Below are 16,845 nucleotides of genomic sequence, written 5' to 3'. Positions count from 1 at the left end.
GCTCCTCAATTTTATTCAAATTTGAGCAATACTTTCTCAACTAAAAAGTCATTATCATTAGTCCCTCAACTTATAAAAATATATAGCTATAATCATTTTCATCAATTTCGTGAAAATGAGTTATGTTGGAATGATTATTGCTATAATTAGATCCCTTAACTCATCAAAATGTGTAGCTATGGTCATTTTCATCAACTTGTCAGAATTTTGTCAAAACGAGTTATGTTGGAAGGACTGTTGCCACAATTAGATTAAGGTTGAGGGATCATTACTCTAATTGGTTTAAAGTTGAGGGACTATTCCTCTAGTTGAATTAAAGTTGAGTGACCTGGTAATGGATTTTTAGTTGATGGACCATACATGCATGTTTTCAAATTTGAAGGACCAATGATAATAAATTTTTAATTAAAAGGCTATTACTCTAATTAAGTTAAAATTAAGGAATCATTGCTACAATTTACTTAACAAGATTTATTTTATTAGACCAAAACGCCGCGTTCTGAGTAATTGTGCACTTTCAATTTCATAAAACGGTGCGTAGCATGAAGGGGTAGTGTTTTTCTAGAGAGAGAGAACCCAAACATAAAGTTAGAGAGAGAAACGAAATGGTGAGAGGAAGCATAAAGCTTCTTAAGGATGCTGGGTCTGGACTCAGCAAAACCCTAGCTGACATACTCGTCTGCCCACTTTCTAAGCAACCTCTAAGGTTTTGCTCTTTAACTTTTAATTATTTTTAATCTCTGATTATTTATTTGTTTAATTTTCTTTGGTAATTGCATCACTGGTTAAATTAATTTGTTTTTGGGCTTTATTTTTTATTTTTATTTTTTTTTGTAGGTTTTGCGAGCAAACAAATTCCCTAATTAGTGATGCAATTGGTGTCTCCTTTCCTGTGAGTTTCAAATTCCAATCCTAAATTTATATGCCGCAATTAATTCAATTTTTCTCTGAATTTTAATTTCTGGGCAGCTCGAATAAAGTCTGTATGACAATTTGTGATGGCCTTTGTATATTATTGAGGTTTTGTGTTGGCCTCGGAGGTGCGCGAAGATAGGTTCGAGCTAAGATTTTACTGATGAGTGTTTATGGTTTTAACTTGACTGAGTGTGAGATAAAACTTGACTGAGTGTGAGACCTACTGATCCAACAGAGATGAAAGTTAGTTATAGCGATTCGGGAGTTCAGTGTGGAAGGGCGAGAACATGAATGATTGTCAAAATTTTCATCTTCTCTATATGTTTTTGCCTCTATAGCTGAGGTTGTATTAAACTGAACGTGGATGATTGACACTGTGTAAAATTCCATCTTCTCCATATGTTTTTTGCCTGTATAGCTGACGTCTAATATGGTTCCTTACTGTATTGATTACTCGATAGATAAAGGATGGGATACCTAGCTTAGTACCAACAGATGGCAAGACACTCGAGGCGGATGAGACAATAAAAACTGATGATTCTGCAGAATCATCAGACAAGCACGAAGCAGATCGAATAGGCAGTCACTAGGTCGAATTGTGAAACTTATGGTATTGTCCCAAAGAGTTACTGTTGTGGGATTTATTGCAAATTTACTCTTATGTGCCTCCTCTTGCTAATCTCTTTTAAGCCTTTTGTTGAACCGATTTGTTCATGCGTTGGCAGATGGGAGGTCACATCGTCAAGTGTTCTTAAAGCGGATTTTTATTCAATTTGTGAGTAATTGCCTGATAATTGATGTATGGCTTGTTACTCAGTACCTTTTGAATTATTATGTGCTTTATTATCTGAGAGGAATTCTTCTAGAGAGGTTCTCTGAGATTTCTTCCGAGATGAAAATTATACTGAGTTGTCACAAATAAACGTTGAGCTGAATAAATTCATGCATCGCTTCCATTTGCGGATGTATACTTTTACAATGATGTCTGGCATGCATTTTTGCCTGTCACTGAGTCCGTTAAAAGGAGAGAGTTTTTTCTGTTGTCCAAGATTGTTTTTGGATGGCTTTTGCTTTTCGTTGAAACTTCGCAGTCTCGCATTTTGCCTAGAGTTTACCAGACCAATATAAATAGGATCAAGATTTGTGTTGGTTTCTGAAGGACAATTAGACTGTTAGCAGTTTATCTTCAATGTCACCTCATGGTCCTCACCTGCACCTCTTGCTTCAGGCTCACTGTCGTTACAATGTCTTTGTTGCTTCCTCGAGTCTCTCCTCGTTCTACTATGTTTGTGCAAAAACAGATCATGCTTTAATCTGTTTATTGGTAAAAATTTTACTCTTGACCTTGTTTTTGTCGAAAAGGTTACCGCTTGATCAAGTAGTCTGGTATGAGTTGGGTGCCCAATTGTGTGTCATCCACAGTATATTTTCACATCCAAGTTTCAGAGTTTTGACATCAATTGACCTTCTACCGGCAAGTAGTTTGACCCAAGCATCTCATGGGTTGCAGAAAGTGAGAAGTTTCAATCTATTCGTTCAAAGAAAATAGTTGGTTCCTTAAATGAAAGGAGTCGTTCTTTTTTTATCTTTTTTTATTTTTGTGTTTTTAAGGAGTTACTTTTGCATATACGTCAGATTGTAATTTTGGTAATAAGATTTTTTTTATTTTTTTTACACGTGTAACGAGCCAAACAGTGAATCAGCGAACAATAATAGGTATTATAGACTAGTAGACAAGGGATAACAATTTTGAAGTAAAAAACCCAACTATTACTCTAATTGTGATTAATCAAATTAAGAAAGGTCAAGAGTAACGCTCCCTTTAGGTGCAACGCAACTGCCTTTGAGAAGGAACTTTAGAAATCGTTCCTTAATATAACAACCCTTGCAACCCACGCAAAACAACCGAGGACCATCACTTTCACACTCCCTCCAACCTCAAACTCTATTAAACACCTTCCCCGAACGCTAATCCTTCAGTAAACCAAATGGTTCTCAAAAGGGCAATCTCCTTGATCTCTAGTTTTTTCGGTCCAAGAGAGCACCCGGCGATCGCTAAGGAATCCCCGTGTTCACACGAGGTGATCGGATCGGACGTTGGGACGAAAGTAAAGGAAGAGGGTTTGGCGGAGTCTCAAGCATTATCCAGCTTGAGTAAGGATGAGGTGTGTTGTGTGTGTTTGTCAAGATTGGTGGAAGGTGAGGACATGAGAGTTCTTCCATGCCTGCACGAGTTTCACAAGGCATGTGTGGACAAGTGGTTCGATGCATGCCAGACGACGTGCCCGCTGTGCCGGTTTCCGGTGGGAGGAGTTGAGAAGTCTCAGGTGGTGGAGTTGCTGACTGAGGAGATTATGTTTTATTTTTCTTCTTTTCATATTTCTGGGTTCTAAAGATTGTGCGGATGTCGAAACAGAAACACTGAACCATCTAGTCCATGTGGATTTCAAGCATGTAGACTTTCACTACATAAAATGTTCATTTCTTCACCAAATCCTTGTAAGAAAAAAGAAACAGAGCGAAGGGCAAATCATCGACATTTTGCACTACTTGGTCAGACCAATGTCCTTGTTTCCTGGTACGCAAGTTCGAATTCTTATCTTTGTAATACTAGATATGATAGTTTAAATTTCCATCACCGTATAATAAAATAATTTAGAATATCCCATTGTAAAAACTAAACAACAACAACTTGCTGGCACATAACAAAAATGAAACAACATTCATAAGAAGCGTTCTCGCTTTCCTTGCATCCGATTTCGAATCGCCATCTCCATAATTTAGAGCAACTATTATTTTTTAGATTATCACATTTTTAAGAAGAGAAATCAAACAGTCAGGGCCGAAAAAAGTTCTGGAACAAATATTATGTGAAGTTTCGGGCCAATTTGAGCCCAGAAAAGAATTGGAAAGAAAATAGACAAAGGCCCAATTAAAGCCCAGAAAAAATATAGGATATAATGACAAAAAAGTTCCGTTGCCGGGAATCGAACCCGGGTCTCCTGGGTGAAAGCCAGATATCCTAACCGCTGGACGACAACGGATTTGATTGCTAGCGTATCCGTGCTATATTTATATAAACAACACTGTTTAACAAGCATTGCCAAATGCACTGCCAATAGACAATAGCTCTTCTTTTTTTTCCATTTCAGTAGATTAACACTGTGACATCCCACATCGCCCAGGGGAGTGATCCTTAAATGTATATTCCCATCCCTACCTAGCACGAGGCCTTTTGGGAGCTCACTGGCTTCGGGTTCCGTAGGAACTCCGAAGTTAAGCGAGTAGCGCGCGAGAGCATTCCCAGGATGGGTGACCCATCGGGAAGTTTTCGTGTGAGTTCCCAAAAACAAAACCGTGAGGGCGTGGTCGGGGCCCAAAGCGGACAATATCGTGCTACGGTGGTGGAGCGGGCTCGGGAAGTGATCCGCCCCGGGCCGGGATGTGACAATTTGGTATCAGAGCCTAACCCTGGCCGCGTGTGTGCCGACGAGGACGTCGGGCCCCTAAGGGGGGTGGATTGTGACATCCCACATCGCCCAGGGGAGTGATCCTTAAATGTATATTCCCATCCCTACCTAGCACGAGGCCTTTTGGGAGCTCACTGGCTTCGGGTTCCGTAGGAACTCCGAAGTTAAGCGAGTAGCGCGCGAGAGCATTCCCAGGATGGGTGACCCATCGGGAAGTTTTCGTGTGAGTTCCCAAAAACAAAACCGTGAGGGCGTGGTCGGGGCCCAAAACGGACAATATCGTGCTACGGTGGTGGAGCGGGCTCGGGAAGTGATCCGCCCCGGGCCGGGATGTGACAAACACCACAAACATTAATTAACTATTGTTTGGACAAAATTTTTGACCTAATCATCATGCATCCATGTTGTATTTATTAATTGAGAATTTGAGGGTTCTATCGTTCATATGTTATTCACTTGTAAATAAATTATAACATGTGAATTGATAACACTACATGACAGTGTGACTCACACCTATACTTTTTACCTTTAACTGAGAGACAGAAAAAATCTACGGTCGACAATCGTCTACTAAACACCATATTTTGATTCAAAGAACCCCGAAAAACATGACTACTGAAGAAGCACTTAGTTGTGAACAAATCCATGCTAGGACTCAAATCTCAGATTTGGGTCACAATATGGGTTAGGGTTTCTCAAATGCATAAGATACTCAAAATCCAAATTTGCTTAAGTATATATATAACTTAGAATTCACATATACGTTATTCACTTGATATGTTATTGATTGAGAAATCGAGAGTTTTATGTTATTCACTTGTATACAATTTCTAACACGTGAATTAATAATGCTAAAGAAACAGTTGATAGGAATACAAACATAGCTAGACCATATAGGACATATATGATTAACAATTTTGAGTTACTAAATAAACACTTCCTTGTGAACAAATCCATGCTAAGACTCAAACCTCAGATTTGGATCAAAATATGGGTAGGGTTTTCTCTTCTTTGGTCAGAAGGGCTAGGGTTTCTCAAATGCATAAGAAACTCAAAATCAAAATTTGACTTTTATAAGGACATAACTTATGCACATTATTATTTACAGTAACGGATTTAGTCAAATTAGTTTTGTTCTATCTCACACACTCAACTTTGAATCATAATCTTTCTTCCCATAATTTTAATGATTGTGAAAAAACATATATTATTATTATTATTTACTTAGCACTCATATATGGGTTTAAATAAAACCTTCTACTTGCTAATTGCCATTAATGGTTAGCCCCACATTGTCAACGATGCTCCTTTCGGGTCATCCTATATTCCTATTGGATCATGGCAGCTTGGCAAAGTAACTCAATAACCAAGACAAGCCGAAGCCAAAATACAAACCGACAGCATAAGACATCAATGGCTGCCACCACCATAAGAGGGAGTGAAACAAAACCTAGAGTTTGTACAAGTGACTTCCTCAGTATGCTTGATTAAGATAAAGTGATCGGAAGGTTTAAAAAGCAATTGGCCCATATGTAGTCACTTCTATAAATTCCACGCGGAAAAAAGATCATCTTTGGATCCCTTCTTCTTAATCCACCAAATTCGAAGATCTTGACCGTTAAAATTTGATCAAATGGATAAAATTATTATAACTTTAAAAATAAACCCCTATTTGTAACCATTTAATCAAATTTTAACGATTCAGATCCCCAAACTTGGTAGATTAAGAGGAATGAATCAGGAGAGGATCCCTTTCCTTTCATGAGAACGGAAAAAAAATTGGATTTTTTCCTATAAAAGAGACACTTGGTTCTTTGCGCACAAAACTAGAGTTTCATATGTTTGCAGAAACTGTTATGTGTTTTTTATATGAAAGTCTCGTATTCTTAAATCACTGTGACAAAATATTTATGGTCAATGATTCTTAAATTCGATATTAAGAATTGAAGTTAGACACTAAAAGTAGATTCATTTATTCTGATGACTTGTACTGTAATTTGCATGTACATAAAGAGAGAAAAAATTGCAATCACAAGCAAAGAAAACGATAGAGACAACAACCTTCATGTTGGGGAATTACTTATTTTTCCCCAGATACACAGGAGAGTCATTGTTATAATATTCTAAACCCTAAAACATCTACACAAGGAAAAGGCACTCGCCACCTTAATATTACCGCAAAACGTAGATGCCCCCCACATTGGAACTACTACTATGAAGTCTTAACTCAAAAGGACGACCTTCAAACCAGAAAGCAAGGCACTAAGATTTCTCAAAATGGAGCTGTTGACGTTCGATGAAGATTGTGCCTTTTGGGTTGTTGAGACGCTGCTGCAATTAACTGCATATACATTTTCCCACCAAACAAACAGAAGTCAAAATCGCAGAAAAACATATAATTAATTTTTCTAAAAGTAGAATTTTACTCGGTCTTAAAGTTCTCATCACCTGTTCTAGCTGTCTTTTGAGTCTTGCATTCTCTTCCATTAAATGTGCAACTTTTAGCTCCAACTCATTTGTGTAAGCCTGTTCATACCAACCAAAAATCAGGCGACAAACTAAAGCACCAAACTCAAAAGTATAATAAAACTACATAAACCTACAACCCATAAAAAAGGGATGTTCTAGCATACGCCAAGCATATTAGAATTTTCATAAAACTAAATAAGAACAAACAAAATCATAAAGACTTCACAAAACAAAAACAAAAGCCAAACACTTGTTTTGTCACATAAAGACTTTACCACCCTAACGACTACGCTAACCCAAAGCAAAAGGGTAATCAAATGATAAATGGGATTATATGAAGAAAAATGTTAAAAAATCTGTTTTGTAGATCACATAGTGACGGTTGATGGTTAGATGAATTCTTTAATGAATTTATCTTTAACTGTCGCATTATATGATTTAGAAAATATGGTTCCTGTTTTTCTTATTCCTTAAAAGAACCAATACTGGAGAGATACATTCCTGCTTTCTAGCCCTAGATCGAGCAGCAGAATCTCGGTTCTTGATCATACGCTTATGTCTTCGATCTCCACCGGAATTGCTGTGATCAGATTCAGTGAATGATCTCTTCCCAAAAGAAGGCAAGCCGAAGGAGGAAGTAGCCAAGCTCTCAAATGGGCAACCACTGAAAGAGTTAGAAACACTGCTAGAAATGTTATTATGGTTTGCCTGATGATGATCAATGAAGCCGGAGCTCGGAGGCCTGAGGGAGTCAGAGGCATAAAAGAGCTGAAACTCTGAGCCAGGATTGTTCAGGCTGAGAAGAGTTGGGGCGGCTGGAGGAAGAGGAGAGGGAGGGCTTGCAGCGGCGGAGACCAAGGCGGCTGCTGCTGCTGGTGAGTCATGGGCAAAGGGTCTGGCAAGGAAGTCTTGAAGGGTCATATTTCTGAAGTTTGGGTGGTGGTGGCGGCCCTGGTGGGGCCCATTGGGGAGGTTAATTTGGAGGAGTGGTGAGGTGGAGGATGAGGATGAGGATCTGATTTGGGTGGTGGGATCAGTGAGAGAGGCAAGATTGAAGTCTTTCCAAACCTCTTCCATGGTTCTTTGTGGGGTTTGGAAGGAGGAGGGTTGTGAAAATGGCGATGGGGATGACGAGGAGGACCAGGATGAAGTACTGGTTGTGTTGTGGTTGGTTTGGTCACTACCTGTTGATGACAACATTGAAGAGAAGTGTTTGGAACTGTCAATGTATGTTTTGAATCTCTCTCCAGATTTCTCAGAGAAGAGTGGGGGAGTGACTTAAATTGTGAGCGATGGGTTCTCTCTCTCTCTCCCTTTCCCTCCAGATAGTACACTTTTATGTCAAATGACTCAATAGTTCTACTTCTATGGTAGCGTTCGGTAGTCGTATGGTTCTTTTGCAGCTCTTGTTATTGGGAAGGACAAAATTCTTGCGTGAGATGCTTAATTGGGGAAGAGGATTTTATCCTGAGCTCAGTATAAAGATTCTTCTGATCAGTTCATGCAAATCATTTAAATTTAATTTAACGGTTTCAAACAATGATGTTTTTAAAATTATAATAATTGTAACTGTTGGATTAAATTTGAACGGTTTAGATGAGTTGGTCAGGAAGATCCCATCCTTGATTTCTCCTGATCAAAAGAAAGACCTTTTTTTTTTGGATAACCAATAGAAAGACTTATTTGGTATGCGATATGAGCCTTTTTTTCACTCACTTCCTTTTTTTAACAAGTTCAAAGTGGTCGTCGTGTTCAGGGGACAAACTCCAGCCTTCTCAAATCGCTAAATAAAAAATGTCATCTTGGTAAAACATGATTTTAAGGGTAAGCATTTTTTCTCGGGCAAGTATGTTTTTAAGGGTAAGTATTTATGGGAAATGGTTTTTTTTCTTTTCGATAAATGATATTATATACATTAAAAGAGAAGATAATGAGCTAAGATTCACAATGTGATAGCAAGAAATGATCTTAGACTCTTCTAATATAAGTTCCACCACATATACAAGTCTAGCTTTATAGCTGATTAAGATCATTTACTCTCTCGGTCATTAGAGTCTCCAATTCAATTTTATTTCTCTCTTAATATATCGCTTGTATAAAAAATAAAAAATAAAAAGTCTACATTCTCTTGATCAACCAAAAATACACCATTGTGATTATTGTGATTATAATATTCAACTAGATTATTTAAAACTAGTATCTTATAAATTTGTGAGTTTGTTACTGGGTGAATTTCATCTATGCTATATGAGTAATTAAGTGTTTGAGTTTTATTTTTCCATATGTGAGATGGAGAGATATTTATCTACAACCGAAGATATCACAATGAATTAATTTATGGCATGCATCATGTGTTGCAGACTAATGAGAACATACGACAAATAACGCATGAGAATCTCTCAATAAGATGAGAAATCAAATATTTTAGACCACTTATGGTTAGAAGTTCTGAGAGTGTATAAAATTTTACACCTCACTTAATTAATTAGATCTTTAGTATGAATTATCAAACAAACTAGGATATCCTAGATTCTTGAATCCATTTGTCTTTTAATTGTCATAATGAAATTTCAATGTTTCTTAAAACATAGTATTTGTTAATTTTTTTTAACTCAATTAGATGCGTTAAATATTTCCGATTTAACTAATATTTTACAAGATTAATTTATGATATACCAACTTAAAAAATAAACGATTTAGATCGTTGAAGTTTGATGGTGTGAGCTCAAGCAGTAATCTCCATCTTCTTCAAGAAAATGGAATCAAAGGTTCTTTGTGTGTGTGTATATATATATATCAAAAATCAAAAGTTTGATTTTTGATCTGCATTACAGCCAGTGCCTGAGTGCCACCATTCAAGGAGTATGTCGGCATCTCTCTCTCTCTCTCTCTCTCTCTCTCACACACACACACACACACAGAGTCACACGCATTTCACACTTGACATTGCTTCTTCTCACTTGTGATAATAATTTATTTACAAAGAGGTAACCACTTACCAGAATTGGACACCTGTTTTATTCATGGGATAATTTCCTGCATTTGCTGCTCACTTTTATTGGAGAAGGAAAACCTCATCCCTCTCATTTTCTCTCTCTGCAATTGTAGTTCTATTTGTCTCTGTGTGTCTGTCCAGGTCGAGATCCAAGTCATGGTGTTATATTTTCCTATGTGTGGAATTTTTGTGTGCCAAAGTTGCTCATATCAGGAAAGAAGAAATTTCTCGAAATAAATGCACAAAATTCAGTGATCCATGATCATTCGTTGGAGTAGCTCAAGTCTGTGCGTAAATCGTATGCCATATGTTGAACTGTAATGTTCTCGTACCATATACAGTTATGTTGCTAGACAAAACATGAATTTAGGACGTGTTTACAAAACAGGAATGGAGTGAGTGGAAACAGAATTGCATTCCTTCCAATGCATTCATATGTTTACTTGTATTTGGGGAATGAAAATAATGATGGGGTCCATCCAATATAAGGAATTCAATTCTGGATTTACCCGAAATCCGATTATCAAGATATAGCTGGTAATTGAATTCTGGAAGAAATGCTCCATCAGCAATCAAACTCTTCTTCCCATAACACCCCTACAACTTCTACACTCTTGCTTTCTCTCTCTTTGTCGAATCCTGCAACTTTCAACACTCTCAAAAAATCCAAATGCAGACAGAAAATTCAGCAACAAAAGGAAACGGAAGTGACGGAGAAGAGAGTGGTACCAGAGAGGCCGAGGGAGATGAGTGGGTTCAGGTGAGAGACCCTTGAAAGATCCGAATTGGAGCTCGAGTTTGCGGAGTCCCACGCTGAGGCGCAGGCTCCAACGCTCGCACGTTGCTGAAGAAGAAGCGGTAGGAACGATGATCTCTCCGGCTAGGATGAGGCTATGAGCCGTGGGTTCTGGATAATGCCAATTTGGATGAGGACATTGGGTCCTGGGTTAGTGGATAAGCACGAAAATTCCATTGAAAAAATCAAAAAATGTTCACTCTTCCAAAAAAAATGAAAGAATAAAAGTTTTACTAAAAATAATTGGCATATAAAATAAGTTAATTGAACTAGGGGTATTTTAGTAATCATAATAGTTTTCATTCTGATTCATGTGAATTAGTAAACAGTTTATATAGATCAATGTCAATCCTACTCCGATTCTAGACATTTTTAATAAACAACTTCCAAAAGGAATTTGATTCTGATTCCATCTTATTTATATTTCTCCTCAATTTGATTACAGATTAGTAAACGAACCCTTATTTCGGTCAAAAGTCGAGAAGATTCTTGATTAATGATTTTTACTTGCAACCTAAGAGCTTCATCTAGAAAAAATTCTCCAATCTAAGAGCAAGTTCATCTGTTTTAAGAAATCAGGGCAAGACAGTGAAATTGTCTTTACTAATTATTTGAAACAATAATTGTTTTTGTGCAAGTCCATCCGTTTACAAAGGACAATGACGATTGCTATTTACAAAGAGTAAATTTATACTTACCATATATTTTCATTTCACATTTGTAAGATCTCTCTAATAGAAGTAGAGCCTACCAACACCTGTGAGTTATATCTCTATTAGACAGGTAGTACAAATGTCGTACAAAAATATGGTAAGGGTAGCATTTTGAAACCCTTTTCCACACTCATTTTTCTCCTGTTGTTAGCTATCATTTATAGTTTCTTTTCTTCTGGGGGTAGTATACCATGTGTCTCTATACAAGTGGTGAAATTCTTGTGTTAAAAAATTAATAACATCAAAAATAAAATTTCCCACATTACATAATATCACGTGGTGTACCACTTGTGTTACTGGCACAAGGAAAAATGTCTCCAAGATGACACCCAAGCTAAAAAAAGGAAGAGGATCCGGTCCGGATCTCTTCCATCAAAGGCCCAGGATCAAGTGATTCAGACCGTTGAAATTTAATAAAAAAGCTACAATTATTATTACTTTTATAATGGCCCCCTGTTTGTAGTCGTTGGATCAAATTTTAACGGCCCGGATCACTTAATCTTGGGCCTTTAAAGGGAGAGACCCGGACCGGATCCTCTTTCGTAAAAAAATTGGATGGAGAGCTACATTTAATTATTGTAACTGTGTAAAAAATGTGAGGGAATTTTAATTTGGTAATTGAAAACATCATTTTCAATATAATTATTGAGAACATAATCTTCTGAAGTTTTGATCTAAATAATCACTTTTGGACTTATCGTTTTTAGCGCAATGAGTGTTTTTACAAGACCAAAAAGGGTCTAAGTTTCAAACCTTATGAAAATAAACCAAGAATTAGACATTATTTATAAAATTTGATCAATAAGTAGACAATATTTATGAAACTGCTCGAATAAGTAGACACTATTTATGAAATGAAACCAAGAATTAGCACTATTTCCAAAACTAAACCCATCGATGGAAACTATTTATGAAGCTGGACCAAGAACTAGACACTATTTATGAAAACATGACTGAGAACTAGGCATTATTTATGAAACTGGACCAATAACTAGACACTATGTATGAAACATGACCAAGAACTTGGCATTATTTATGAAAGTGAACCAATAACTACGCACTATTTATGAAATTAGACCAAGAAAGAAATACTATCTATGAAACTGTACCAATTACTATACACTATTTATGAAACTAGACCCAATAACTAAGCACTATTTATGAACCATAACCAAGAACTAGACACTATTTATGAAATTGGACTAATTAATAGTGCAATACCGTTCAGTTTCATAAATAGTGTTTAGTTTTATAAACAATGTCTGTGATGGACCCATGGGTCTTGCATGTTAGATCTTTTTTTTATTTTTTTATTTTTTAATTGTGTCATACATTAAAATTTAAGTTCTTTTGTCACTTTTATTAAACTTTGAGGGTTTTTTTTACTAATATTTATATTTTTTTTAATTAAATAAAGTTATAGCATGTTTTTTTTGTTAAAATGAACTTTAACACAAACCATTTTTATGAAAGCTCCCAAATAAATATTGAGTTGTGGTGTAAGAAATGAAGAAGATGGTTGGGATTTTTTTTTTTTTTTTTTTTTTTGGCTTTTTGGGATTTCTTCACCGTTGAATTAATCTTTGTGGTTGATTTTTAATATATATTTTTAAATCAGATGCACCATTGTCATGTGACACAACCTACAATTTTTGAAAAAAATTACGATTGAAAATTCGATGGTCCAGATGAGAAGACCGTTGGAAATCCAACGGCCAAGGATGAGGTAGAATGAGCCTTTCGGCTCGGTGGCTTAGACGTGGCCCCCCCTCTATTTGCAACCTAATGGTAGCCATGACATAGCCCATTGGCAGCAGGCTCAAGCCCTAGAGTGAATTGGCTACGCAAGCCAACGCGTAATGGAGCCTAGTAATCGTCCCTCTTCTTTGGGACGTTGGAGCCAATTTTTTGTGGTTTTGGGCAAATAATTGCCCTTATCCTGCCTTTTGTTCAACCGCTGGACTTGCTTTAATAGTTACATACTAAGAAAATGTGTCACCTTTTTTACGAGAGAATGCACCTTATAACCAAAAATATACTCTAAATTACAAAACTCATCGTGTAATTGCTGTATTTACAAAACTAAACACGTAATTTAAGGTGATGAATGTTAAATTATGATGTAAGAGTGATAACTCGTAACTATTGGAGTTACAAGCTCATCATTCTTTGAAATCTGCTATACTTAAATACCAAATCATAACACATAAATCAATGTTGCACGTGTAAGAGAACATATTTTCAATGACACAATAGATCTCATCTCTCTTAGGACATCTCCAAGAGATTAGTTATAACATTTTGCTTAATCTATTTTCACTCAAACACCACAAACATTTTGCTCAGTCAAAGCAGCTATACCTCAAGTTCAAACAGGGGAAGTTTTTTCTGCGCAACCTTTTTTATTTTCTACATATCTATTCTTACTTCTGACGTTTGCTTTGTTCAATTCAATTGTTAAAAGAAAAAAAGGAATGTGCTCTGAAAAGAAAATAGTCAAAAAATTATTTTCCTATAATATCTTTTTGTAAGGGTGGGCAAACGGGTCTTGGCCCGGAAAAGGAATGTTCAATTCAATTATTTTCCTATAATATAGGAGTGGGCAAACGGGTCTTGGGCTCACGAGTCGGGGCGGTTACATGGCATGTTCAAAAATTTTACATAGAAAACAGGGTGGGGGCGGGGCGAGTCCAAAATTTTGAGAAAACAGACCCTCTGCCCAGACCATTTCCACCTTTGATTTAATACCACTCAAATCAACACCGTTGATTCCCAAATTCCAACCCTATCACAAGTCACAACTCTCTCTCTCTCACTGGATCTCAATCTCAGATTTGCAGCACGCAGCAGCGCAACCAGGCAAGCTCATCATTTGTCCCTATCTCTTTCGCTCATCTCTCCCAATCTTAACTCGATGTCTCTATCTCCCGACTCAGGTCTTCGAATGTGGCGTTGATGATGACACGAGGCTCTAAATCGGGGATGCTTCGATGTGACAGCTCGTCCCAGAAACATTTTAACGTACATGTGAAAAAATGAAATTGCCCCTAGTTTGATTTCTTTACGTTCATTTGTTGTTTTTGAGTGTGGGTGGCATGTTTGGAGCCACACACATCTTCCCACACACCACCACCTTTCTCCCTGTTTCTCTACACCTGTCCCGAGCCCCATTCCTTTCCTCTTCCTTCGAAAACGTACGGACACACACACAAGCACACTAAACCTCCACAGATCGAAGAAACTAAACCCATATTCGAACTCGTGAAGCTTGTAGGAGCCCAACCGTACCATTTTCAAGTAAGAATATCAACGTTTTCACGTCGATTCCACGAAGTCCGATTTGGGGTACTATTTATGCAAACGTGATTTCTCACGTTTTAGGAAATTTGAAGCTCGTAGGTAGCTTGGTGAGGTCCCAAGGAGGCTCGAAGTAGTTCGTTTGAAGGAATTGGACGTCGGGATCACTGTATTCGAAGTTGGCCGGAGTTGGATTGTTTTGACAGGTGAGATTTCGTGGTTTTTAACCCTTAAAAGTAGTACAATTGTGTTCCTCTAGTTCCAAGCTTCAATTTGGTACCAAGTTTGTCAAATTTGGGTGAAAAACGAAGGAGATATTGAAGTTTGAAAATTTTCCAGTTTTCCGTCGCCGGCGACGGCGCCGGAGGTTCGCCGGGGAAGGAGATGGAATATTCCTTCAAGTCTGACGGAATATTCCTGACGCCATAGACGGAATCCGTTAGAACTGACGGAATATTCCCTACGGCGTCAGTTGACACCGTCAGCGTGCCAGGCACGTCCCTGCGCGTGGCCGGCGCTTGCGGTGGTGAAAAATTTTTCTAAAAATTTGGGTGTGTTCCTGAGGTTGTGTAGAGCACGTTGGTATATTCATTTGTCCAATTTGAGCAATGTATGAGAAGTTATTACGAGAAGTTGGTTATGTGCTTTAAAATTAACGTTTTTGTAGTTGTTTCGCATATATGTGATATGTATCCCGAGGACGAGCGTGGTCACTCGAGGCAGGGGGGCTACGACCAGTGAGTGGGTTTTTGGTTTTCCGTATATACCTATATACTTATATTTTCCCAGAAATTGATTTGAATTATTATTTGCCATATGCCATGCATTATATTATCGTTGGTTGTGCATCATTAGTTACATTATTAGTTGCATATATATATATACATATGCATATTGGGTGCTGTGGACGCACAGGTAAGTGTTATTCATGTTTATATTCAGTAGTGGTTTGAGATGCTTAGAGAGCTCATAACCTGCACCCCCGGTGTTAGTGCTCCCGCCTAGAGTAGGGCACAGTCCTTCACGTGATGTTCACCTCCCGCACCACACGCTCAGCTTGGATCCAAGTTAGGTGCACAGTCTTGTCGTACAGACCACATTAGGTGGTTCCGACTCGTAGGTAACCCGCGATTATTCGCACAGCTTTCACGTGATCGTAGCACTAGAGCGTTTATATGTATTACACCCAGGCCTGTCGTACAGACCACTTTAGGTGGTTCCGACTCGTGGGCAGGTTTAGTTATTGATTTTGATATTTGAGCTCTATATGCAGCCGTACAGGTCACGTTAGGTGACTCCGGCTGCCAGACTATATGTTATTGATATGATTTATACCTGAGCACTTGCATTTCATTATGGGGTTTCGACATGGCATATTCTTGAGCATGATTGGCATATCTATATACATACGTACATATGTTCATTTTCTGGGAAGTATACAGGTTTTACGGCGAGGGGTTAGAATCTTGTTTTTGAAAAGCTTTGTTTTTGCCCACTCACGCTTTTGTTTTGCGCCCTCCAGGTTCTAGTTGTCTAGCAGGTTCGGTGCTTTCCCAGAGGGCTTTCCCGGCATTTCTGACAGACGATCACCAGAGTAGGGTCACCTTCGGGTGTACTGTTGTCGTATCAATTTCTTTTGGACTGCTGTAGGCTTATGCTCTGAACTTGTGTCTCACTTACGCTAGCACTTATTTCTATTACCTTATGTATGCTAGTTTTTAATTATTCGTACTTTTTGGCATTATTATTTTATTAGCTTCCGCACCGTGCACATGGTTACGTCACCTCCGCGTGACGGCCAGCACGCCCTGATCTCAGTCGGGGTGTGTCAGTTTGGTATCAGAGCCTAGGTTTGGCAGTCCTGTGTCTTTGTGAGTATTCTAATGGTTTTGGTGTCTTCTGTCAGAATTATGCCGCCTCGTCGGGAACCACGTCGCTCTGATGAGCCTAGTTTCCCCGATATTGCTCAGCTGGGGGAAGCTATTGCTACCGTCATTCAGTCGGCGATCTGCCCTCCCCAGAGGACTCCTCTGGAGACTATGTATAATCTGAAATTGGATAAGTTCGAAGGTAATGAGGGTCATAAGGGCGCAGAGCGATGGTTAGAGCACATTGAGAAGACTTTTCGTGTGTTGCACAATCAGGGGAACCTTCCTGTTGAGAGGTGGGTCGAGACGACCTCATGGTTTC

General features: G+C 38.1%; 3 protein-coding genes and 1 non-coding gene across 6 annotated transcripts; 2 read left to right on the top strand and 2 right to left on the bottom strand.

Annotated features, from left to right (window-relative positions):
• The first annotated feature begins 570 nt into the window (after window positions 1–570).
• On the top strand, window positions 571–1,871 carry LOC137712623 (uncharacterized). Its single transcript, XM_068451735.1, has 4 exons — window positions 571–706; window positions 838–892; window positions 1,377–1,525; window positions 1,641–1,871. Exons 1-3 carry the CDS (start codon window positions 606–608, stop codon window positions 1,503–1,505), a joined length of 285 nt encoding a protein of 94 aa, XP_068307836.1. The 5' UTR covers window positions 571–605; the 3' UTR covers window positions 1,506–1,525; window positions 1,641–1,871.
• A 1,032-nt stretch (window positions 1,872–2,903) lies between these two features.
• Window positions 2,904–3,308, top strand: LOC137711190 (uncharacterized). Its single transcript, XM_068450441.1, has one exon. The coding sequence runs from the start codon at window positions 2,904–2,906 to the stop codon at window positions 3,306–3,308; it is 405 nt and encodes a 134-aa protein (XP_068306542.1).
• Window positions 3,309–3,887: 579 nt separating this feature from the next.
• TRNAE-UUC (transfer RNA glutamic acid (anticodon UUC)) lies at window positions 3,888–3,959 on the bottom strand. The gene has a single exon. It is a non-coding gene; the product is annotated as a tRNA-Glu (tRNA).
• Window positions 3,960–6,422: 2,463 nt separating this feature from the next.
• LOC137716393 (protein FD) lies at window positions 6,423–10,764 on the bottom strand. Of its 3 annotated transcripts, XR_011065673.1 has the most exons (4): window positions 10,579–10,764; window positions 9,854–10,488; window positions 6,834–6,911; window positions 6,423–6,726 (listed from the first exon to the last, which is right to left on the bottom strand). XR_011065673.1 is itself a non-coding variant. In XM_068455842.1 (3 exons), the coding sequence occupies exons 1-3, from the start codon at window positions 8,052–8,054 to the stop codon at window positions 6,658–6,660; spliced, it is 861 nt and encodes a 286-aa protein (XP_068311943.1). In that variant the 5' UTR covers window positions 8,055–8,271; the 3' UTR covers window positions 6,423–6,657. The 3 variants fall into 3 exon arrangements, 1 of the variants encoding a protein (XP_068311943.1); XR_011065672.1 differs by having other exon boundaries at window positions 9,854–10,764; XM_068455842.1 differs by lacking the exons at window positions 9,854–10,488; window positions 10,579–10,764 and adding an exon at window positions 7,341–8,271.
• Window positions 10,765–16,845: the final 6,081 nt, after the last annotated feature.

This window comes from Pyrus communis, chromosome 1 (genome assembly GCF_963583255.1).
Source record: "Pyrus communis chromosome 1, drPyrComm1.1, whole genome shotgun sequence".
Lineage (NCBI taxonomy): Eukaryota > Viridiplantae > Streptophyta > Magnoliopsida > Rosales > Rosaceae > Pyrus > Pyrus communis.
Note: the sequence above shows the minus strand (reverse complement) of the source record. Positions and strands in the feature narration are given on the sequence as shown.